Below are 25,879 nucleotides of genomic sequence, written 5' to 3'. Positions count from 1 at the left end.
TAAGATTGAAAGGACAACAATTTGACCATTGTTCCCCAATAAAGTCCTGTTCCCCTTCCCCAATAAAATCTTTAAAAAATAAAAAAATAAAAAAAAAGCTAAGTAAAATGAGATAGGTAAAGCACCTAGCAAGTATTCATTAAACAGTGGCCATAATTATCACCTCCTTCATTATCATCTATTAACTGGCACAGCACAAACTGTGAAATACAGCAAAACTACTAAATAATTATAAGGGAATTGATCATCTTCATTAGCTACACCTTTCTTCCCTCAGAATTATTTCTCTCATCCAATACATTTTCCATGGCTCCCCAAAGTAGAATAATAAATGTCATTACTGATGCCTTAGACCTATTCCTAGACAAGGCTGTCCAGTGGAATCACAAGAGAACTTTTAAAAATCTCTGATTCCAGAATCGCCCCTCCACTCCCAAAATTACTGACTCGGTTATCTCCAGGGGTGGTCCTCGTACCTGTATCTTTAAAAGTTCCCCATGTGACAAGGAAGCAGCCAGACCAGCCATTGTCTGCCTTTGGGAACCACTACCCTCAAACTTTTAAATTTTAAAAAATCACCAAATATTCCTTAAATGTTTCACAACAATCTTGTAAGGTAAGATAGACATCATTCTCCATCTTGCAGGAAATGGAACCAAAGTTCAGAGAGATCATATGACTCACCTATGGTCAAACAGCTAATAAGAGACAGGCATGGATCTAACATGCAGTTCCTCTGATTCTTGACTCAGTGTCTCAAGGAGTCATCCTAAATCCATCAGAGTCTTGCAGTGTTGCTTTTTCAGATTAAATTACCTGCCTCAAGTCAAAGAACTGAGGACTGGAGCCCAATATCCTGACTTCTTGGTTCTCAGCGCAGAACGGGAAGGAGCATACAGATCTCCAAAGGCTTACTTAGCTCTAGCTTCCAGGAAATCTGCCCATTAGTATTACACTGCTCAACTTATTAAATCAACTGAATAATCAGAAGATCAAGAGACACTGTCAAAAAAAAAGCAATTGCTCTATAATAGAAGTCTGGACACATTTAGAACGAGATTTAGAATAACAAATGCAGATTTAATTGGGATTCTAAAAAGTCAGAGTTTAGAAAGGAAATAAGTTGAAAAGAAGCCTAAGGAGTATATGGTTACCAAAGAAATAAATTCCTCACGAGCCTACACTTACCTTCATCCATATCAATTGGATCAGGCCGTGCTGGTTTTGTTTCTGGATTTGGATCTATTTCTCCAGGTTTCAGTTTTCGGGGATCATCTGTTGTTTCCTCTTCATTGTCTCTTTGGGCAGCTTTATCCCTAGAAAAGAGTTCAGAAGAGTTAGTCATACTATCACACAGTTTAGTCTTAGAAATACCAGGTTTCCTGCCCTGGCATTTTCTTTCAAAAACCCAATGGATGGGTATTAACAAAACAGAGCACTTATACTACTGCTTCACCTGAAAGAGATGCTATTAAAATTCCTTCTACTTTCAGTGAGTGTTTCCATTCACTATAAAATAGGATTCAAGTAGCCCCTTAATCACAAATGCAGTAAGCCATACAAATATAAAGAAAACTATTAGTGAAGAACCAAAACGTTCCAATGGCTAACTCTCAGCAGTGTGGTTATGGGTGATTTTTATTTGGTTTACTATTTTTTCCAAGGTTTTCCATGATGAACATGTATGATTTGGATATTTTTTAATTATTCTTTTACAAAATACATTAACAGAAGACATCATTTTGATCAACCACATGAGATTTGGAGGCTGTATTCTAATAGCATTAGCTCCTTTAGCGTTACTCAGATCTTTAACTACATGTTTAAAGGCAGAAAATGCTACTTTATTCAGCTTCATTCAGAAGATATGTACACATTTTTGGAGATTTACTTACAGAAGAAATTCATAATGTTCCAAGCACTGGGCAGCTGTTCTTCCAATGATGGGAGCGATGGTCCTCCACTGAGTTGGCATCAACTTGGCCAAGTGCAAGAGTTTTTCCTCCTCTTCTCTGGACCATTCTGTTTTCTTAATGCTTGGATCCAGCCACTCATACCTATTAAAAAGAGACAATTTTATATATTAATCAGTCACCTCGCATGAATATCTTATTTATACATTAGATACACTGACTTCTGGTGTCTGAAAAATACAAGGTAACTAATTATGAAAGCTGTTCTTTTTTTACAACAGAATATTCACTGCTTTTGTTTGGTGTGTTTTTCAATTTAAGCAAAACTACCGTCATGATCTGTCTTTCCTAATACCCCACCCGACCCACCTTTTCCACCCATTCTACTTAGCAGGATGAGAGGCTGGCAAAGAAAATATAAGCCTTACCAAACATTAGGGCAGGGGCTTAGCTCCACTACGAGAAACAGAAATCAGGACCATCTTCTTCTTTGGGGTCCAACCTCTACATTCTGATCCTTTCCCCTCCCCAGGCACCTAGGAAATTAGGTCATTCTTGTACAATTCAAAATACGGTCCTCGTACCACATGGGTCAGGGCTGGGGCCAGATCACTCATGCCACAAACACATATAAAAGTTTAATGTGTCCACTACCCTGTGATTTAAAAGGGGACACCCCAGGGGTAGTGTTGGGTTATGTTATATTTTGGGGGAGCAAATATACAATATTTCAACTGTATTATGAGAAAACTCAACTACTGTGAACTAGCCTAGAATATTAACCATTATTTATTATTTATTTCTTTGGGAAAGTAAGTTCTAATCAACTTTTAAAACTTTGGGAACGCAATTTATAAGCTGGAGTCCATCTCTAAATAAAAGCAGATTTATTTTATGCTTCACAAAGTACTCTTAAGCACATTAACTCACTTGAACCTCATATCTCCAGCAGTTAAGGCCAAGATGTATTATCACCCAATTGGGAGAAAACAGGCACAGGAGAGAGGGCAGAAAAATAGCTTGCCTAAGATCACATAGGAAGCAAGTGACAGCTAAGTCTTAAATCTAAATTCCCATCTCCCACTCCATCCTTTCTATTATTATCACAATGCCTGCTTTCTTTGATAAGCGTCAAAGAACTGACATTTTCCTCGTTATAATTAAGGTCGTTTTTCTGTTTTCCATTCATTAACTGGTACATACCATCTGGCTTTGCACTGCTTTGCTGATTTTCTGTGCAGCAGTGAGGCAATCCTAGACCACTGGTTTTTCCCATATTTCATTACCGCTGCTTTCAGAATTTCATCCTTAAAAAATTGTCAGAGAAAAACAATATATTCAATCACAAAACACCAAGTGAGAAAAGACAAAATTTAAATTAACTCTGACAGGGTAGCAAGCAAGAAAGAGAAAGACACACATACCTCCTAGGTTTAAAAAAAATAACAATAATAATAATACAAAAATTTTGTTTTCTATCATAATAAACAGCAAGCCAGAATCAGCAAAATGCAAGAAACTAAGGAGACATTTCTCAGGACACCCTACCCTTCTTTACAGCCTCTCCCTCCACCTCCAATAAACTTGAGATGGGTAAAGCCCAATCTACAAAACCCTACTTGATAAAGGGGAACAAAAAGTATTCTCCAAAGCATGATTGTCATTCTCCTCAAAAATTATACAGTTCATTCACTTATTCATTCATTCAAAAAACATTTCCTGAACACCTACCTTATACCAGGTTTTGAATTGGACATATCCAACCCTCAAGTAGCAAGTTAAGCCTTTAGTGATTCCATTCTCCAATCTAGGTTTCCTGCCTCCAGTTTACAAATGGCACTTTCTCTCCAGTCCCATAATCTCCCCTCTGATCCAAGAATCCACATCCCAGGTCAAACCTAGTAATTAAGAATTTCTCCCCCGCCTCCAGCCTCCCCAAGTATCTAGACACCATTTCACCATGGCACCCATTCCAATATGGAATTAACCAATCCCAGAGCAGCCCAGCAAGCTAAGCCAAAGACAACAGGGATAACAGAGCCATAGACGAACGCACCTGGGGCATTTTTGCTTTTAGGCTTTTTCCCACATTGAACTTGAGCTATATGCCTCATACACAAGCTATTCCGCCCCACTCCACCTTCCCATCATCAGAGATTAAAAAAGACTGCAGGGCTTTAGCCACTGAAGGGGATCCTGCTGTTACTTGATTTTGTGCATCTGTTTCTCCCCCAGAAGTCACCTCTTCTCCAGTTTAAATGGCTTGGTTCCCTCTGTACAATGATGCAAGGTTATCACTGACTTTACGTGTAACTTTTTGTTGCAGTACTGCTCTACTTAAACACATCTTCACCTAAGTAGATACAGCAGTTATCTACTCTACTAGATTCATTCTGCTAACATTTGCCAAGCAACCTACTTCATGTTGGTTACTGTCCTAGGTTCTAGGGATACTAAGATCTGGTTCTCTTCCAGTGCTGTCTGCTGGGGGAAAGAAATAGCAACTAGCGCTTACGGAAAGACTACTATGTGCCAGACTCTGCTCTAAATGATCCAAATATATTGACTCATTTAATCTACCTCATGAGATAGGTATTATTATGCTCCCCATAAGAAAAATGAGAAAACTGAGGTTGTGACAAGTTAAAAAAACGTATCCAGCATCACATAGGAGGATGTGATGCCTGCAAAAGGACAAAGCAAGCTATAACAAATGGATGCGAGAAGAGCCCTGGGACCACTGGCGTGCGACTAATGTTTCCAGGCTGAATGGGCAAAAATTCCAAGAGGTTTTGAAGGATGGTGAAAGATGCCAAGTAGTAGGAGGAGATTTAAAGAAAGCACAAGATATAAAAAGACACAGATCATGAAAAGATACGCTGTGCTCCAGAAACTGACAAATTCAATGCACTCAGGAACACAAACTGCGCTGACATCTTATCTCTATTTTACTCCCTCTCTGCTGCTCTTTGGCTCACCCCTGGCACTATCCACTACATTTCTGGAAGCAAAGAAACTACTGTAGTCAGTTGATCCCATCTGGCTTCTATCCAGGGTGAGGAAGAGTGACAGGAAGAGACAGGCCTTGGGACGTGTGGGGAGGGCAGACAAGTTATGCCTCGATAACAGATAACCAGCGGCATGCGGGCATAAACGGGCTCTTGGAACCTGGCACTCAAGCTTATTTCCCTTTGCAAGGAAGTCGATGAAGAAACAAAGTTGTGGCCACAGCACTTCTTTATTTGTGAGTATCAAAGAGAGGCGCGGGGCCCGGGCTGAGGCACGGAGGTGCCCATGAGACCAACTCTCGCGGATGTCCCTTCTTCCCCTCCATACACTTGAGTTCCTCCAGCGAGAGGGGCGCGTCCTCAATTCAATAGGTGTTCACTGGGGGGCCTAACAAGTGCCTGGCAGGTAGTCAGGTGGTTAAACCACGGTCCCCGTCCTTGAAGTGCTCAGATAACGCAGGGTCGGGAACCAAAGGCCGGGAGGGTCCACCCCGCGCTACCCCCACGCAGACCCCGCAGGGCATCCTCCCCTCTTCACCGACCTCCGCGCGCGTGCGCACAAGCTGCCGGAGGGGGCGAAGGGCAGCGGACGGCGGGAAAAGGAGACTTACCTCCGTATTCCTCCATACGCCCCCCTTAATCATAATTCGAGGCATCTTGGCGGTGGGGTGTCTCGGCAAGCGGCCGAGAGGAGCTTCCGAAAAGTAGTAACGGCGCTGCGGCCACGGGACCCAAAGGCACCACTTCCTCCAGGCGCGACCTTCTCCTTTGTAAAGATCTGCGCAGGCGCAAGGCGGGGGGCGGGGGAAGCAGAGTTGCAAGTATCGCGAGAACTCGGGTGGCTGCAAGGAAAATAAGTGCCTTGTTGTTAAAATTCTAATCTAGGAAGACCAACAGAAAACCGTCGAACCACTCTGGCCAGAGCGCACTAGGCGGCGCGCACGGCCAAAGAAGGTTGGAGGAAAAGCACGATCTTCGCGAGCAGGAACGTAGTGGTGGGATTGGCCGTGACGTCACCTAGTGGAGGAGAGTGGGCGCATCATGCGTGTGGAGTTTCAGCCCATGAAAAGAGCTTTTTAAATTATTAATTTATCACTTTATTAGGCATTTAACTCATAGGAATTTATGCACGGAATACTCAGGAAAAGGCAAGAGCTTATTTAAGCCGAAATTTCCTTACCTGTAGAGATAATAATAATAGTACCAATCTCATAAAGTTGTCCTAGGGATTAAATGAGATCATAAACTTAGCACAGTATCTGATACATAGTAACTACTCAAAATGTCATATTATTACAAGAAGGGCAACCCCACGTGATCAGTGGTTGTCCCAGAAACCCTCTGTAGGATGTGTGATCATTACCTCCTACCCACTCCACACCCAACATCATCTCAGTTGCTGTGCTTACAGTCTCACCCACACGCACACACACGCACTGGCCATTTGATTTATCTGATCAAAGCTGAGCCAATTAAGTCTTCTCCCCAGGAATTTTGACACTGGAACCTAGAAGAGGCCAGTTTCTCTGCTGGTTTGATGAATCTTATATGTGACACCCAGGAGTTGTCAGCCACCATGTTTTGTACGATGTAGACTAAAATGGGGAAAAAAGCAGGTGCCAGATGCATTAAGAGGAGCACAGGAGTGTAGAGAGACAGGTAGGTCGTGGCTACGCAGAAGACCCTAGATGCAGTATGTTCCTCAGTCCTAGATGCATCCCTGTTTTGAGTTCTAATGATTAGTTCCCATTTGGTCTTTAGCCTGTTGAAGATGGGTTTCTATTATTTGTAAGCACGATTCCTAACAAATCTAGTCCTTTCTCAAGAGCCATTTCAGATCTAGCATCCCAAGAGCCCATGATGATGGTTTTTCCTTCCCCCTCAGGACCGCCTCTCCCCCGTATGTCACCTTTATACCAACTGGAAAAAGGTGCCCTTTCTTCAAGGCACTTTATTGACGTCTGCTTGAAAACCGTCACAAAATACTAATGTTTTGAGAACAGGACACTCTTACTATAAGAAAATTAGATCTACAATATCTACAATGTGAATTGGTTCCCCTAGGGGCATGCGTTATACAACCTGCCCATTCAGACAGAGCAACCTTGTCAGATATCCCCCAAGGCCTCCCTGAGCATGCAACCTGCATGTTCCATGTTAGCATTCAGAAAATGCAACATCATGCCAGTTCTGGGATGTCTCAAACCAGCGCCCCATAGCCATGAACACCAGAGGCTGTCCTCCAGCATGGCCTGGATTGGCCAGTCCACCCCACCATGTCACCCCAGCCTCCCCAGCCAGACCTCAGGGCCCCCACAAAGAGGGCAGCTCACCCCAGGGGCTGCCAAGGATCTTTTGCAAGGCAGCCATGAGGAACAGTCACCATCAGTAAATCAAACTGTACCTTCTGTCACTGTGAACCTTTAGGAAAGGAAGTGGTCATTTCTAAACAGAGGCTTAATGAGAAACAGCCTCCACTTCTTCCTCACTCACCCAAATATGTTCCTCAGAACAGTGGGATACTGCATTAAAATAAACAAATTTTTCACGATTACTTGAATTTGAAAAAAGCAGTACGCTCTATCAGCTCCCTTTCACAGAGTCACCAAAATTAAAGCCTGTAAGAAGTTATAAGATGAAGAAATCAGTCTCTCCCTGTTGTGGGTTGAATTACATCCCCCAAACAGCTATGTGCAAAGTCCTAATCCCTGGTACCTATACCTATGACCTTATTCGGAAATAGAGTCTTTACTGATGTAATCAAGCTAAGGATGAAGTCATACTGGAGGAAGGTGGGCCCTAATCCAATCACTGGTGTCCTTATAAAATGAAGAGGAGAGATGTGAACACACAGGGAAAACAGTTTGTGAAGAAGGAGGCAGAGGTTGGAGTGATGAATCTACAAGCCAAGGAACACCAAGGATTGCCAGCAACATCAGAAACTTAAGAGAGAGGCATGGAATATATTCTCCCTCTGAGCCCCCAAGAAGGAATCAACCTGACTGACCTTGATTTCGGACTTCCAGCCTCCAAAATAGTGTGTGAGAGAATAAATGTATCGTTTTAAGCCACCCAGTTTGTGGTACTTTGTTATGGCAGCCCTAGGAAACCACTACCCTCCCTTTTTAATATAGCTTTTCCAAACTAATTTGACCCTGGAAACCTTTTTTCTTATAGTATCTATTAACATGCAGGAAACACAATTTGGGAAATTCTGGCCCAGGGGAAAGAGGTTGGAGGTCCATCCAGCTTACAAAGAGGTAACAAGAGATGTTAGCAGGAGGGTTTTGTAGGTTGCGTTATCCCCCACCCCACATCCCTTTTTGGGAAGCTGGTTCTGACTGGGTTAACTTTGCTTATTAGAGAAAACAATCAAAGTTCTAGTTTCTGTTTCATCCTGTTTTTTGCTTCAAGAAACTGTCCAGAAAAGGGCTGAAAAAAAGGGTCAAAAGCCCATGACAACAAGGCATGGTTAGGGGCTGGGGTTAGCCACTCCCATAATCATCATCTCCCCAAATAAACCGGTGGAATTTAAGTAGAAACACTGTGCTGCTTTGCAAATACAATTTCAAAACAAGTCTTCTAGCCACACCCCATCTACCAGATTGCCATCCCTAAGCCTCTCCCTCCCATTTAGAAATTCCTCAGCTAGTGTTGGAAAAAATTAATGTCTGGGTGTCAAGTTATTACAAAATGGAATCCAATGCAGCCGAAATGCTGGTAATTCACGTCGTATAGCTAACCGTGGGTAATCATGCTAATTGGCTTGAGGTTCACCTACTGAGACTTCCTTGTGGTAGGTCCAGCTGTAGTTTGTCATTTTTTTCTCAGAAGCTCATCTTCATGAGTGTTATTTCTAGGGAGGCCCCTGTGTCCTCAGGTGGGGAAGTGTTCCCAAAGAGAATTTAATTTTCTCAGGCCTCAGAGGTTCAAGAGTCTTTTTGAGCTCATTTCTCATTTTGGGATTGATAGTCCAGTCGGGTAATTTACATTTAGACCCTGCATCCACATGGCACAGACTTGGGATTTACATTTCTCACAAGAAACTTTTTTTTTTTTCACATGCATATACCAGACCCCAGACTCAAATGCCCAACAAAATCCTGGACGGTTCTTCCTGTGTGAGTCACAGGCTCCTCAATTTCAACTTCCCAAAATTGAACTTCCCCCAGAAAATCTATACTTCTCCACAGGATTCCTTATTTCAGTGAATAGCAGAAGGCTGCCAGCTGCCATGTACGGTTGTGTAAGTAGTTCACTGCACAAGGGACAAATGGAGCTGAAATCTAGTTTGCACACTGCTCAAGTGGCACATTGGGGGACTGTGTTCACAGAGAGGACATGTTTCTCTAATGTATAAAGATACCACATGGGTAGACTCTACATGTTACCCTGTCGACAGCACCAACATCCATCTTGCTGACACTTTTCCTCCTCCCATACCTTCCTCCAGCCACATCCAAGCCATCCCATGTGGAGTCTTGCCACTGTTACCTCTTGCCTCCTAGGTAGCCCTCAAATCCCTCTCCTTTGTGCCACCTCGGCTGTAAGTTGCCAGATTTAGCAAATAAAAATACAGAACTCCCACTTACATTGGAATTTCAGATAAACAACAAATAATTTTAGTATAGTTACGCCTCGTGCATCCATTCTGTCCTCCCTTTCTAAGAGAACCCCAATTTTTACTCCAGCCCACACTGCACCCGACCGAAAGAACACATTTCTAGCCAGATGCTCATACCCAGGCTCACGCCATCACCACGAGAAGCTGCCCCCACACCCTCTCCATATTTGGAGAGGCAGCCACAGTTCCTCAGAGAACAAGTCACTGGGATATTAGTCTTCTTATTTGATCTGAGGCTGGGTTCCTTCATGAACAAGAAATGTTCACTTGTCATGTACATATTTCTCACAAAGTCCAGGTTTGGAAGCTTCGATGTTGGCTCCTCAAGTCAGCAGTGGCTTCCACATGCCCCAGGGTGGGCTCAGGCTATAATCCCTCCTTGCGTTTCCCAGCTTTGAAAGGAACCAGGCATCTCAAACAGGCTCCCATGTCCTTTCCCAGAGCCCACTGGGAACTTGGCCAGTAGCTCCCCTAAAAGGTGCACCATACCATAGCTGGCACATTGCCGAGATATCACTCTCTCCTGATTTTCCAGCCAGGAAAGAAAAGCCTCTTTGGGCCAGTGCCATGATCTTGAAGAGTTCCAACTCTAAAATACTTCACTGAGTCAAATCCTGTAAACAAGGCTTTTACCTACCTACCTTTTGAGGTCCAAATGCCTAAGAGCAAAAGGAAACAGTCTAACCAACTGAATACCTCGTACCGGAAATATAGGACAGTGGAATCATACAGACTATTCCTAAATCATTTGTGGAATTTTAAGTTTAATGCCCTAATGTCTTAATATTTTAATAACTTTGAGTACAGAGACTATAAAAACAGTATTTGAATTTTTTTTTTTTTTTTAATTTTATTGGGGAAGGGGAACAGGACTTTATTGGGGAACAGTGTGTATTTCCAGGCCTTTTTTCCAAGTCAAGTTGTTGTCCTTTCAGTCTTAGTTGTGGAGGGCGCAGCTCAGCTCCAGGTCCAGATGCCACCATCCCTTGCGGGAGCCGAACTGGCAATCTTGTGGTTGAGAGGATGTACTCCAACCGAGCCATCCGGGAGCTCAGCGGCAGCTCAGCGGCAGCTCAGCGGCAGCTCAGCGGCAGCTCAGCGGCAGCTCAGCGGCAGCTCAGCTCAAGGTGGCATGTTCAATCTTAGTTGCAGGGAGCGGAGCCCACCATCCCTTGCGGGACTCGAGGAGCTGAACCGGCAACCTTGTGATTGAGAGCCCACTGGCCCATGTGGGAATCGAACCGGCAGCCTTCGGCATTAGGAGCATGGAGCTCTAACTCCCTGAGCCACCGGGCTGGCCCCTGAATTCTCTTCATTAGGTTTATTTGGACTTTAGTGCCACTAGCTGTATAGCATAATTTTCCCTCTAGTCCGCAGAGGCCATTTTTCATTTTTCCCAGGATCTGAAATTAGAATACCTTATGTGCAATGTAACTTGGTACACTAATGAATTTACTTGTGAATGTCAGGTACAGATTGTTTCTGGTAAACCTGCAAACTTCAGTTATTGAAAGTAAAACATTAAACACACACACAGACTCACACACACACACACACACACACACACACTGTGCACACACGTTTTTATTTACTAAAGAACCTAAAGTAGGGTGAAGGGGATCTTTACGTCTAATAGGTTCAACCTCTTTGTGCCTAGAAAGAAGAAAGGGCTGGAACAACTGTGACGCTAACGTATTTTTCCCGTTTGGCCTCAGTCTCCTCAAAACACTCATGCTTGCGTACATAGGGCCTGCCCAAAGTTGGTGATGGAACTCTTCACCTGTCAGCTGTTGGAGGTGCCATTGAATAAAGCCTGGCATCTGAGATGGGCGCACAGAGAACACCAAATCCAGTGAAAATTGCCCTAATTTCCAGGGGATGAAATGTGGCCCTGCAACTTCAGAAATTTAATCATGTACTAATTTTTCAAAATCATATCTATTCGGGTTTAGAGCAGTATTAAGGAATTATATAGACCTCTTTGAAATATAAAGACTACTACAAATCTCCTGAAACTGTATTTCGGTTGTTTTTCGTAATACCTTTACTATGTAGGACTAGTCCTTCCTTCCAAACACCAACGTGCCTTCTCAGAGTAATTTCCTGTTCCGCCTAGATAATCCCATCTGGAAACTCCTGCAGAACCTTCTCTTTCATGTATATTGTGTTCCTCATTATCCACCCACATAGGTGATGGCAGTTGACATTTTTATATTTTAAACAACAGAAGCACAAAAAAAGAATTTTTTTCAGAAGTTAACGTATTTGAGAAAATCTGTTGGCAAGCTCCTTTTTTCCTCTTCTAAATTATTTGGTTTTAGTTTTCCTGGATTCTGTTGGGGTGAGGGGTGGGCCTTGTGTCCCAGAAGCAAGAGAACTAACACAGAGGTACGCTGATGTTAACCTAAGAAGTGGTCAGGCCACATGATCTCTCCTAGTTTGTGTGAAACCATGTATGAAGAAAGCATGATCGTACCATGTTTTAAGCCTGCTTCATTCGCTTTGGAATCGTCTGAAGACAATGTTTTGACAGGGAAAGAAAGTGTGCCTCATGTCTTGGACACTTGGAGTCTCAGCATGGGTCCCAATTGTCTCTTTCCACTTTAAGGTTTTGGGCAAACCAGATCTGAACCCTTCAGTAGTCAACCAGTGGGGTCTCCTTAGTGGAGAAGGAGATTGGCTACGAACATGTTGAGTCATTGGTTTGCCTGCTGACTGTGTAGGGTTGGCTTTTGTTGCCACCTTTTCTTCCAAATGTTTGCTTCTCGCCTTTGATGAGAGAACCTAAGACTCATGACTGGTGCTCACTGAGCTGTGTGGACAGACGATACGAAAGTAGGGAGTGGAGCTACAGGGCAGTGGTATTAATTGCCTGGTGGAGATCCAGCCTTCACGTTTTTCTGACATGTATCGAGTGAATAGCAGAGAAAATCTCAAAAAGAATTAATGCAATGAGAATAGTTTCACCAAAATTAATGAAAGCTCACATAATGTCTGTATCTTACCATGGATTTGAGGACATCCTTAGACAACTACATTTACCTGAATAAAAGTGAATGCGGACTGTATAGTTAGAGTACTGTTTCAATGTCAAATGCTCTGAATTTGATATCAGTATTGTGATTGCTGGAGAATACCCTGGACCTTAGGAAATACATACTGAAATGTATAGGTATGTTGGAGTCAAAGGTTATGCTGTCTGCCACTCATTCTCAAGTAGTTCAGCAAAATAATACTAGTGATAATATAAGAGTGCGTACGCACAAATTTGGATAGATATTAACAATCATAGAATCTAGGTGACAGATTGTTCAATTGACTAAACAATCTGTGGCTCATGTACAATTCTCGCAACTTTCCTGTAAGTTTGAAACTTTTCAAAATATAAAGTTAAAAAAAAAAAAGCAAAGTACAGTGATATCTCATCAAAGTCAGACATTTGATTTAGAACAGTCACACTGACAGAAGCAATCAACTGGAAGAGGCTCTCCGGAGTTCAGTCAGTGTGTGCTCAGTGGGCCTGTCTCTGCTCAGGTTTGCCTTGGGAAGTCCAACGAATCTGTGGACAGAGGCACGGAGGTAAAGGTTGTATTCCATGGAGAGTTTTCAACCAACACACTCGGCTCATGACCTCTGCAGAAGGGACCACCTGGGACAAAGGACACCATCCACTCTGGGAGACGCTCTCCTCTCCATGGAGAAGTCTCTCAAAAGCCTGCTCTTCTGGGCTCACCTCCAGTTTTTATGCTATTCTTTGAAGGCTCTTTAACCCACCAGGAGGGAATAAACTGTGTATCAAGGGCATCGCTGGCTGCCACTTGTCAAGCTCCTCAACTTCTTTTATCTCATTCTTCAGCTTGTTCGCCTTCTCCTTCACCCAGAAAGGAAAGCTGTAGGAAGAAAAGAGCATCCTGAGTTTGAGTTTGTCTGACACCCTCCAAAAGTAAAAAGGCCTCCAATGTAGAAGATCAGTATCAAAATAAAACACCATGTTAGTTGCTCACCATTTGCTCCTGCCCAAACCCAGATCTTTGTTCCGCACTTCTCTGCCCAGGACGCTGACCCCTGCAGCTGGCATCACCTTGACTCCTCCCTGCCCCCACTTTTGAGCTGGGTTTGGCTAATAGGAGGCATCAACAGGAGATCGGAGGGTGAGAAGAGAGGTTGGGGTGTTTCTTACCCAGCTCCTGCCCTGTCTCCTGAGGTATCCCAGTTCCAGCAGTGGCTGCATCTCCACTGCCACAACTCCTTCGGGACAGCCCTTCTCCGTCTCCTACCACTCTGTGAACCATAATCCCTCCTCTTGCTGCTGAGACTTCGGAGCAGTAAGAGCTTCCCTCTGTCGGGAGTCCCTGCGTGCTTCACCCTCCCAGGTGAGTTCCCTCAATTTGCTCCCACATCTGTTAAACAGTCCCTTCAATAAACTGCCTTCAGAATCCTAGCTGAGTGTTCGTTCCTTCTGTTTTCTGCTGGCACCTCAGCTCATGCAGACACCCTGCATCCTCAGGTCTGTTGAGATTTGAAATGGCATGTGTGGGCTGCACTGAGTGTGTTCCAAGTGGCACCAGGGCAGTATGACTCCTGGGACGAGTTGGAGCAGGAAGAAGAAGAATGTTTTTATTTTTTAGCAGCCAGACTTTCCACTCTTTTAGGGAGAAGTGTAGCATGACTGAGGGAAAGCCCTGATAACCTGCTGAGGGTAGGGAATTCCCTGCAAGAAGAAAGAGCAGGATCACCAGTTAGGTAATAGATGGGAGTCAAGGTTATCATTTAAAACTGACAAGCCAATAGTAAAAGCCCAAGTGAGAAAAGCAGGATGAAGAGCAATACACTGACATATACCTCTGTCTAGGTCAGGATACTACTACTTGGGAAAAAAAAAATGAGGTTCAGAATGGAACTGAGTAAAAATATCATTAATAGGTCCGAGACTCCAATGGCTTTCTCTCTGCCTCTTCAAACTCTAACCATTCTCCCTGGCTGCACTCATTTAAACATGTGTCCTTCTGTTCCAACAAACCCTTATGTTTTGGAAATCAGGGGCCCTGTCTTTCTGCCCCCATAGCGCATACCTAGCACACCACGTGGCATCTGATAGTCAGCCTGTCAATCACATCTGTCGAAGCGTGAGAAGCCCTGCTGCCAGACTGCACAGGCTCTTGCCTCCAAGTGTCTCGCCAGAAACCCTCCAAACAAACTGCCCCACCTACCTGCTGGGATTCGAAAGGTTCCTACGTGTTGAGTGTCTCCTCCATAGGGGAAAAGAATAAATACTTGATATTTTCATAAAGATAGGATAGGATAAAACATGGTGAGAGAACTCACTTAGGAATTTGTGGAAGAGGCTCAAGTGGAATAAACGTATCAAATTTCTTTTCGTAAGGTACCCTGAAAAACAGAAAAGGTAATCATAAAATTGGTTTGGCTTCTACAGCAAAATGATCACTATATCACTGTGTTCAATAAAATGTCTTATTTTCTCATTTTAATGGTCGTGTATGGGCTTCAAAACTGGAAGCCCATACATGACCATAATTCTTATTATTTTTATCATGTTTAGTAAACATCACTAAATCAAACACGGTTAATTTTTTAATTCACATTTTTAATGCAATACACCAACTACGTTTCTTTTAATTTAATGACCCTCCCTTTCTCCTCACTTGCTTTGGTCTAAGTTTGGTTCTAAGGGTAAGTCCACCAAAATAGTAATCACTAATCAACAACCTTATCCGGCATGAAAATATGAAGTTATGAGATTTGTGGTAATAACAATAGGAATAGATTAAACAACCACTTCTTTGCAGTCAAGATCCTGCGTATAATTTGAATTATACACGCACATGCATGTGTACACTAACGAGCTAAATGTGGACTTTTTAGAAATTTTCACCAACCACGTCTTGTTGCGATCTACCCCTTATAAAATACAATTTATGTTCTCTCAGGCCAGCCCAGTGGCTCAGGCGGTTGGAGCTCCATGCTCCTAACTCTGAGGGCTGCCGGTTCAATTCCCACATGGGCCAGTGGGCTCTCAACCACAAGGTTGCCGATTCGACTCCGGCAAGGGATGGTGGGCTGCGCCCCCTGCAACTAGCAACGGGCAACTGGACATGGAGCTGAGCTGCGCCCTCCACGACTAAGATTGAAAGGACAACAACTTGACTTGGGGGGAAAAAAAAGTCCTGGTAGTACACACTGTTCCCCAATAAAGTCCTGTTCCCCTTCCCCAATAAAAAAATAAAATAAATAAAAAATAAAATAATCTACTCATTAAAAAAAAAAAAAAAAAAACAATTTATATGTAGTAGAAAAAGATACAATTCCTTCCAAGTTAACTAAATAGCCCTAGGATTAACATACACTTACGTCGAAAAATTCACAGGTGGGAGAGTTGATCCTGCTTTGTGGAAGCCCTTACTCTGTTCTGCGTACATATATGGATTGTCTCCTGGAGTTGACCTTGGGATTCCATTCCTGGGATCAATATCTGTGAAAGATGTTTAAAAACAAAGTCATAAAAAAAAAAGGTTGAAAATGATCCACAGATATGCCGTGACAATGGAAATAAGATAAGTTAGTATTTTATTATGAGGTACACATAGGTATCTTGAAGTTCTGTTTGTAATGGTCTCACCTGGGGAAGAAGATACAAGTGTGAGCCTATGTTTGGGACATTTTCTAAAAAGTGTTGTTATGATTATCTCAACCTAAGAAGAATAGCTTAGGTTCGGATGGGATGTTCAAATGAATGGCGAATCAGAGGTATCTCTGCCATGATGAGCAAGAACCCTGACTTAAAATCGTTTCATTCCTGAGCATCAGTGCATTTTCAAGGAGTTCAATGAGGCTCTCAAAGCCACGTCACTGGGGCTCTGCCTCTCTGACTGGGTCTCAGGAGGAAATCAGCTAATGAGAGCCCTGCTCCTCCTGCTTCAGACTGGGGCAGTGCAGCAGCCGCGGGTAATGCTCTTGGTGAAAACGAGTCGGGACATAGTCCACTGCGGCTGGGCACACACTGTGTATCCACCGACACCCAACTCAGTCCCTTCAACTAGCCCGGGAACAAGTAACTAATCACATGAGATCGAAAGGAGTCAGCTGATACAAGATGGTCATTTAAACCCATACATCTGCCACCACATGCACCTCCTAAGAGAACAAGCCTGGGCTGCAAGACAAACCGGCCTTGGGATCAGAGGCAGGGATACGTGGGTGCAGGCACATCCTCCTTTTTAGCCCACACACCCAATGACTAGAACTCTTTCTTTTCCTTTTCTTTTTAAATGTGTGTTTTGATATTATTCAATTCAACTGTACCCACAATGCAAGCCAGAGGGAGAGCAAGGGAAGATTTTTTGATAAACTGTTTCCTACCTACCCAAACTCCTCTCCCTCACTCAGAGAAGCCATCTTACAATAGGTGGCAGTACTCAAGCAACTGGAGCACTTAATTTTTTTTTTTTTGTTTACCATTCTCTTTCAAAAGCCTTTTCAATAGTTAAGATTCTTCATTTAAACTTTTTCTTAGCTCTTACATGTAGTGGAATAGCATCAATTGTACCCAGGGATTGAGCGTCTGTTGGGTATGAGATGAGAAGGATTCAAAGCAAGGAGAGTAGAGTGACCCTACCTTTTGACAGGTAAAGGTCAGGTGACAGCAGGAGGTGCTGAGAAGGGTTTGAACTTGGGAGTCAGTCATGCCTAAGCGCAAATTCAGTTCTGCAGTTTCTAGTTCTGTGCCCTTGGGCTATTTACTAACTCCCCTAAGCCTTAGAATCCTCATTTATAAACTGTTTATTTCAAATGTCTACTTTGCAGTTACCATGAGTACTGAGAGTAATCTGGACACAATCAGTACTCAAGGAACGGTAGCAGTTATTATTATTTAAAATCAGGACTAGCTTAATACAACCCCCATCCCAATTTTTTTTTAAATATGGAAAATACAATTGCCGTCTAGCTAAGGTATAAACCTTTCCCTAGGGAATCTTATCTTACGTTTATATAGGAGATTAAATAATACTATATAAGGTAATAAATGCCATCCATACACTGCAGAATAGTCATCGTAGACGTTTACCATACCTCAGAATCACTAGGGAGCTTCTTAAAAATGCAGCTTTATGGATCCCCGCCTGGAGTGGCTCCCAGAACCAGCATTGTTTACAGATTTTCCAGTTGATTGTGATACAGATGGTCTGAAGACAACACTTAGAAATCTATTGTCAAAAATCTCAAAAGATAATGCCAGCAAGTAGAAAAAGCACCAATGGCTTGTGTGTAAGTATAAAATGTTACTTTTAGGGGGAAATCTCCCAAACAACACTATTAGGTATAATATGGGATCTTGGTATAATTTCTGAATATTCCACAAAAACAGGTACCAGCCAAAAGTGCTGGCCACTGTGTATCAATAGCTGATAGATCCATAACACAGCATGATCAGTTCTAACGCTTATTAACATTTCAGACAAACCATCTAATATCCTAGATATAAAGATGTTCGGCAGGCAGAAAATGGGATATACACATTCAAATCAAAGAACTATATGAAGGAGCAAACTGTTCACCAAATATTAGGTTGGTGCAAAAGTAACTGAGGTTTAAAAAGGTTAAAAATAATTGCAAAACCACAATTACTTTTGCACCAACCTAGTATATTCTGCCCCACATTTCTCCACCCTTTTGCAGTCCGGTAGAGCCATGTTATAACCAATAGGGTGTGAGCAGAGATGTGTGTGTCACGTCCAGACAGAAGCTTTTAAGACCTGATGTGGGACTTTCTCTTTCTCCTGCTATGGCAACCTTAGAAGCCACATGCTGAAATGGAGAAGTCGCAAGGTGAAAGCAAAAGGAATCCATGAGTCACTGCTTGGAGTGTGGCTGCTCTGGAGTGCCCCTGGATCCACAGTGGACTTTGCGAGAGAAAGAAGCACACCTTAATGTTAAGCTGCCGAGATTTCAGCGAACGTTTGTGACTGCAGCAGAATCCATCCTATTCTGACTATAATATGCTACACTGTAGGAAGGCCCATACAAGAGAAAAAAATATACTTCAGGTCTAGTTCCTGACAACCTATAACCACAGACAACATTTGGTTCTATGACAACAAATTAGACCTTTAAAGAACTCTCCCAATAGCCTGATCACAGCAGCTGGGAGTCAACTATTAATTAAATATATTTTTTCTATAATAAATGTGTTGATTCCAGTTCAAAATGGCAGCTGGCTGGCGGTCCCTGATGATGCTGCTCCATCTTGTTCAAGAAATAATGAGTTAGATACAGAGAACAAACTGATAGCTGCCAGATGGGACAGGGTTTGAGGGGTTGGGTGAAAAAGATGAAAGGATTAAGAAGTTCAAATTGGCAGTTACAAAATAGTCATGGGGATGTAAAGTACAGCATAGGGAATATAGTCAATAATATTGTAATAACTATGTACGGTGCCAGAGGGTACTAGACTTATGCGGGGATCACTTTGTAAGTTTTATAAATGTCTACCCACCATACTGTACATCTGACACTAAAATAATATTGGCTGTCATCTGTAATTGAAAAAACTTTTTTAATTTAAAAAGAAATAATGAGGGAGGAGAGAATTTCACAAAAGAAGAAGTGTTCCGTGTCAAGCTTAACAATATCAAGTGCTGCAGTGAAATCAAGAAAGAAAAGAAATGGAAAAAGACCATTTGATATTTAAATAAGTCATTGCACAACATCACCTGAGATAATCACACTAAGACAAATCAAGTATCAGTTTACAAGAAATACATAAGACAGAGGAACCTGTTAAATGCTATCAAGAAAGGTAATCAGCAAAATCCTGACTGTGGTAAACTCTACAGGACAAACAACCTAGTTTCTTCACCAAATAATTTGCAAGAGAAAAAGGGAGGGAAAACCTACATATTAAAAAAGACCTAAGAGGCTTTTTAACTAATTGCCAAATGTGAACCTAATTTAAACAAACTACAAATATTTTAAAATTATGGCATTTGTGAAGCAATTGGATATTTGAGCACTGACTGAATATTTGATGATGTTAAGGAATTATTGTTAGTTTTTTAAAGATATGAGAATGGGGGCCAGCCCGGTGGCTCAGATGGTTAGAGCTCCATGCTCCTAACTCTGAAGGCTGCTGGTTCGATTCCCACATGGGCCAGTGGGCTCTCAACCACAAGGTTGCCAGTTCTACTCCTGGAGTTCTGCAAGGGATGGTGGGCTGTGCCCCCTGCAACTAGCAATGGCAACTGGACCTGGAGCTGAGCTGTGCCCTCCACAACTAAGATTGAAAGGACAACAACTTGACTGGGAAAAAAGGCCTGGAAGTACACACTGTTCCCCAATAAAGTCCTGTCTCCCTTCCCCAATAAAACCTTAAAAAAAAAAAAAGATATGAGAATGGTATTATGGTCATGTTAATAAAAATAATCTTTATCTATTAGAGGTACATAATGATATGTTTACAGATTAAACTACCAGGGGTGCCAAAAAAATGTATGCACGTGATTTGTATTCACCTTTTGTTATCAGTATATACAATTTTAATACAATATTTTCCTTTCCTAAAATATATATACTTTTTTTTTTGGCACCCTCTGTATATGATGTCTGGAATTTGTTTTAAAATAATCCCTGGGGGAGAGGGGTAAAATGAAACAAGAGTAGCCACCTTTTGATAACGTTGACACTAAGTGATGGGTACATTTGGTTACATTATGCTCTTCTCTCTATTTTGGCACCTTTGAAAATGTCCCCAATAAAATCTGTTTCTTTTTAATAAAAGTAGAATAGGGGTTACCACTGGAGTGGTGAGAAGAAAGACGTTGTATTCAGGGAAGGGCCTACTGGAGGCTTCGATATATAAAGATATTCCATTTCTTAAATGGAATGAGATGCATACAAGTGTTTGTGAAATTTTATTCTATATAGTCAATACCTATTTCATAAATATACTTTTGCATTTCCTCAGTATTTATAAAAACCATAAAAGGAAGGAAGAAAGAAAGGAAAAGGAATAATAAACACAAAATTCAGGATAATGTTTACTGTTGAGTTAGGAGGGAAGGGATGGGTTATGGTTAGTATTTGAATCATCACCAGAACGCCATTCACTCTGACGTATCCTTGTAGCTGGCCCAGTGCTGGCCAGAGACACGAGTGGAAGAAAGTCTCCTAAGGACCATATGGTAAGACTTTCCCTTCCTTCTAAAAGGGGAAGGCAACAAGAGAGTTTCCTCTTTTTCGTGTCTTAAATAGAAATGTGATGTTTGGAACTGGAGCAGTTATCTTGTGCCCATAAGATGACAAGCACGAAGACAAAAATCCTACACTACTAAGAATGGTAGTGCACAAAGACAAAATGAGCCTTTATCTTTGAGGACATCACTGGGAAACCAAACCGTTACAGGCCACCTAGACTTCAAAACTTCTTATTAAGGACATAAGAAATATCTTATGATTTAAGCCTCTGATAATGTGTTTTTTCTCTTATGCGCAGCCAAGAGCATTCTTTAGTAACATACAGCTACACTGAGCCCCTTCTTGGTTTTTCTCAGTTGTTTCAGATTTAAACCAGTTAAATAAATCCTGATGGCTGCATCTCAGTTGGGAGTGGGAAGTAGGGGTGTGCACAGCAGGGTTACATGACATCGAGGCTTTTGTAGAAGCTTTGGGGCCTGGGTTACTGTCTGCAAACCACACTGGTACCTGCTGTTCCACTTGCCTCTGCTACTCTCTGAGAGTGGGCATCTATTTTTGCTGTCTGCTAAAATGTGTCATCCATTCCGATCCTCAGAAAGCCCTCCTCCTCCACAATGCCTCAGGTGAGACATAAATTTATTCTCATAAGATCCCTGGCTTGATGCACCACAGTGCATCACACTGTGGCCTCCTGCATTCCAGTGTGAGACCTGTGCAGCTCTCCTGGCTTGCTCTCTCTCCCTCTCCCTCTTTCTCTCTGTCCTAACCTCCACAGCCTTCACAGGGCACAGAAATGAAGCTATGCTTCCACATCTCCTGGGTGGGTGAGAGCCTGAGGCTGGCTTCTGCTCACCCATTGCCCACAGCTATCACTACCCTTGCTCAGAGTCAGGGAAGATGCCACTTCCCTCTGAGGCTCAAGGTCATTCCCCAGCCACACTCTGAGACAGATGCTCCAGCTAGATTCACATCCAATCACCCACGAGATTTTGACCTCAGGAATTAGGCAGGATGCAGGGCTCCTCAAAGACCCCACATCGGTGGCTACTCTCCCACCTCCTTTAGCCTGGCTTTTTCGTGCATTCTCTATGCAAACAAAAGCCTCGGTTTTCAAAACTTTTTGTCTCCAATATGAGTTTAAAAGTCTATTTTAAAACTCAAACATGAGAACTTCCTATTTCTTTCTCTTTGTATTCCTACAACAGCAATTCTAGTCATTCCTGAAGCAGGGGCTGCCTCCTACACAGGTATTTCTGCAGAACAGTATGCCATAAATGGTCTGTTGGTATTCAGAAAACTCTGTAGGGTTTTTCAATAAATTATGGGTATGTTGGGGCAGAGAACTCATCAAGTTACAAACCGAGGGTAGAGATGATAGATGATAGATAGATAGATAGATAGATAGATAGATAGATAGATAGATAGACAGACATAGATAATCCTCATCTCAATTACCTGTAATTAAATAAGCTGTGAAATAACAGCATGCATGTCAGGCTAAGGTTTATGGGATGATTTCCTTGTGAAGAATACAGTTTAAATGCATATGACAGGCAGCATCTAATTGAAACATGAATTATTTTCCCCGGACTTCAATGAAAGTTTCTATTAATAAGTATCTGAGAGAACCTATCTGATGACTTAAATGTCACATTAGCATTTCATGAAATTCAGAGAAATACAAAAATGTGGATCAGCGTATGTTGTAAGTTCTTTGCCAAAAAATGCAGCCTGCCAACCATCCCCTTTACTTTCTTGTCTTCGTGGCCGCCCTTGGGTGGCATGGTAACCCTGCAGGGCTGCCCCCAGCCACAGAATGCTGGGCCTGCAGAATTACAATTCAAGGTTATTTTCAGGCATTGCACAGCCAAGGAACAGGAGGAACACATTACCATATTTCTTCCTCCCAAAGCACTTGTCCACTGTCATCTCTGATAGAGACCTCTTGTTTCCGAGGAAGACCCCGTTAAAGAAGCACTGCTTTCCAACGTGGTAGGTGTGGATACTGCTGCTACACCTCGGGTAAAATGTCCACTCAGGACGCTGCCCATCTTCTGCAAGACATCAGAAATCCTTCCAGTCCCAGGCTCATAATGCAATGGAATGACAAAAGGTTGTGAAAACTCCCCAGGCACTATCTGGCTGTACAACCTTATCACCATGTATAATTCCTTGGTTCTACATCAGAGCCGTGTTAGCCTCTGTGGGACTAGACACAAAAAGAAGGGACGTGGGGAGAAAGCGGTCTAAGAGGCCTCGTGGTGTGTTTTTTTCCATTTTTATCCTCTCCTCCAAAAATAAAGCCAATTTTATGGTTGGAAGTGATGTACGGGGAAGCTCAGAGACAGTTTTACAGGTACTTATGACCCAACCTTCACTCTGATACGTGGGTAGGAAGAATGGAATGCCCATCAACCAGGGAAGGGCAGGGCCAACCACGGCAACTTAACCGGGTGGAATATGGCGTTGGCAGCAACAGTAGCACACACATGTGACACCAGACTAGGTATATGTGTGATTATGGCAAATAAGAAAGGCTGCTGCGAGACCTGAGGCAAATTCCTGGACCTCTCGGTGTCTTTGTTTCCTCATTTGGTATTTTTTCTATAAAATTGTTAAAGCAATAAAAGATCTCCTAACAGCTCTACGGTTGCTTGAGAAACAGTTGGGCTGTGTGGTAGCCAAGAAAGAACATAGGCTTTGGAGGCAGGGAAGTTTGAATTCTAATCCCATCACTCTATTTCCTACCTATGTGTGCTTGGATGGGTGACTGAATCTCTCCAAGCCTGTTTCCTTCTGTGTAAAATGGGTAGGTCTCCATTAGCCACATAGGTCTATATGCATTGACACAGAAAGAGATCCATGATTTATCTACTTTGAAAATAGTTTGTACACTATTTCCTACTTCTGAAAATATGGTTGTATACTACACCATATATATGAATGCATATATACATAAGCATATGTATATATATACTATGTATAAATATAAAATACAAATATAAAACTATAAATATATATATGTAAGCATATATATAATTAAACATACGCATTTCAAAATTCTGGAAGAATAGTATATATATCAAACTCTTCACAGCTATTGGGCAGAATGGGGGATACTGTTGGAGAATGTTGAGGGAAGGGGTTTCTATACTCGCTATTCTTTATTATTTTAGCATTTTGATACAGTTCTTTTATGGTTTTTATATAAAAGCATTTTGTTTTTGAAAAATATATAATGATATTTGCCCCAGCAGAGTTGTTGTGAGAGTTATAGATGAAGCGTGTTGAATGCCTGGCACTTAGGGGGTCTTCAGTGCATGATGCCCAACAGTTTGGCAGACTTCTGAAAAGACCCTGGGCATGGAAGCATGTGGAGGAGAATCTATGACTTACTCACTTGTCTGCAACTTAAGAAGGCTGAACTCCTCGGGATATTTATCCTCTTGGACTTCAGGCAATGAGGTTTCAGAGCAGTGATCAGAATGTGAGGAGGAGGATTTCAGATCCAAATCTGCAGCAGGGCTGGAAAGGAAGCAGAAGGATTAGATTCTTCCATATGCTCAACTGGTAGTTAGAACCTGGTCTTACATATCTTATACTAGAATTACCCTCACTTATGAGAACTAGGCCTACTCTTCCATAAACGTCCATGAGCATATAATTTGCTTATTCACACTTTGAGGGGCCTGAAACATATTCAAAAGATTCATGCTTAAAAACAGTTTGGTGGTTCCTCAAAAGGTTAAATATAGAATTACCATACAGCCCAGCAATTGTACTGCTGGGTATTCGGGGTGTACCCAAAAGAATTGAAAACAGAGACTCAAACAGATACATGTTTGTGAATGTTCATTGCAACATTACTCGTAAGAGTCAAAAAGTAGAAACAACCCAAATAGCTATCGACAGATGAATGGATAGACAAAATGTCATGTATACATACAATGGACTATTATTCAGACACAAAATGGGATGAAGTTCTGACACATGTTACAACATGGATAAACCTTGAAAACATTAAGTGAAATAAGCCAAACACAAAACGACAAATATTGTATTATTCCACTTACATAAAATACTTAGAATAGGTAAAATTCATAGAGAGAGAAGATAGATTAGGTTAGGAGATTAGCATACTAAGGTCTGAGGACAGGGGAGAATTGGGAATTATTGTCTAATGGTTACAGATTTTCTGTTTGGGATGACGAAAATTTTTTGAAAATAGATAGTAGTGATGCTCACACAATAATGTGAGGATAATTAATGCCTCTGAATTGTACCCTTAAGAATAGGTAAAATGGGGCCGTCCAGGTGGTTCAGGCGGTTGGAGCTCCATGCTCCTAACTCCGAAGGCTGCCGGTTCGATTCCCACACGGGCCAGTGGGCTCGCAACCACAAGGTTGCCAGTTCAACTCCTCGACTCCCACAAGGGATGGTGGGCTGCGCCCCCTGCAACTAGCAACGGCAACTGGACCTGGAGCTGAGCTGTGCCCTCCACAACTAAGACGGAAAGGACAACAACTTGAAGCTGAATGGCACGCTCCACAACTAAGATTGAAAGGACAACAACTTGACTTGAAAAAAGGCCTGGAAGTACACACTGTTCCCCAACAAAGTCCTGTTCCCCTTCCCCAATAAAATCTTTAAAAAATAAAAAATTAAAAGGTGAGGGAGCCAGCCCAGTGGCTCAGGCGGTTAGAGCTCCGTGCTCCTAACTCTGAAGGCTGCCGGTTCGATTCCCACATGGGCCAGTGGGCTCTCAACCACAAGGATGCCAGTTCAATTCCTCGAGTCCCGCAAGGGATGGTGGGCAGCACCCCCTGCAACTAAGATTGAACACGGCACCTTGAACAGAGCTGCTGCTGAGCTTCCAGATGGCTCAGTTGGTTGGAATGCGTCCTCTCAACCACCAGGTGGCCGGTTCGACTCCCGCAAGGGATGGTGGCTGCGCCCCCTGCAACTAGCAATGGCAACTGGACCTGGAGCTGAGCGCCCTCCACAACTAAGATTGAAAGGACAACAACTTGACTGGGAAAAAAAAGTCCTGGAAGTACACACTGTTCCCCCAATAAAATCCTGTTCCCCTTCCCCAATAAAATTTTTTTTAAAAGGTTAAAAATAAT

General features: G+C 42.4%; 2 protein-coding genes across 2 annotated transcripts in view; both read right to left on the bottom strand.

The window, feature by feature from the left end:
• The window catches only part of CDC5L (cell division cycle 5 like), a 40,088-nt gene extending 34,388 nt beyond the window's left edge, over positions 1 to 5,700 (bottom strand). Inside the window, exons 1-4 of the mRNA XM_019734745.2 lie at positions 5,533 to 5,700; positions 3,117 to 3,220; positions 1,896 to 2,057; positions 1,189 to 1,316 (exon numbers count right to left, since the gene is read on the bottom strand). Coding sequence (XP_019590304.1) covers positions 1,189 to 1,316; positions 1,896 to 2,057; positions 3,117 to 3,220; positions 5,533 to 5,577 — 439 coding nt within the window. The 5' untranslated portion in view covers positions 5,578 to 5,700. The remainder of the gene's footprint in view (positions 1 to 1,188; positions 1,317 to 1,895; positions 2,058 to 3,116; positions 3,221 to 5,532) is intronic.
• A 7,092-nt stretch (positions 5,701 to 12,792) lies between these two features.
• SPATS1 (spermatogenesis associated serine rich 1) overlaps positions 12,793 to 25,879 on the bottom strand; it is a 31,342-nt gene continuing 18,255 nt past the window's right edge. Inside the window, exons 4-8 of the mRNA XM_019734589.2 lie at positions 24,154 to 24,278; positions 22,646 to 22,807; positions 15,915 to 16,035; positions 14,871 to 14,933; positions 12,793 to 13,435 (exon numbers count right to left, since the gene is read on the bottom strand). Coding sequence (XP_019590148.2) covers positions 13,288 to 13,435; positions 14,871 to 14,933; positions 15,915 to 16,035; positions 22,646 to 22,807; positions 24,154 to 24,278 — 619 coding nt within the window. The 3' untranslated portion in view covers positions 12,793 to 13,287. The remainder of the gene's footprint in view (positions 13,436 to 14,870; positions 14,934 to 15,914; positions 16,036 to 22,645; positions 22,808 to 24,153; positions 24,279 to 25,879) is intronic.

This window comes from Rhinolophus sinicus, linkage group LG05 (assembly GCF_036562045.2).
Source record: "Rhinolophus sinicus isolate RSC01 linkage group LG05, ASM3656204v1, whole genome shotgun sequence".
In the NCBI taxonomy this organism is placed as follows: Eukaryota; Metazoa; Chordata; class Mammalia; order Chiroptera; family Rhinolophidae; genus Rhinolophus; species Rhinolophus sinicus.
Note: the sequence above shows the minus strand (reverse complement) of the source record. Positions and strands in the feature narration are given on the sequence as shown.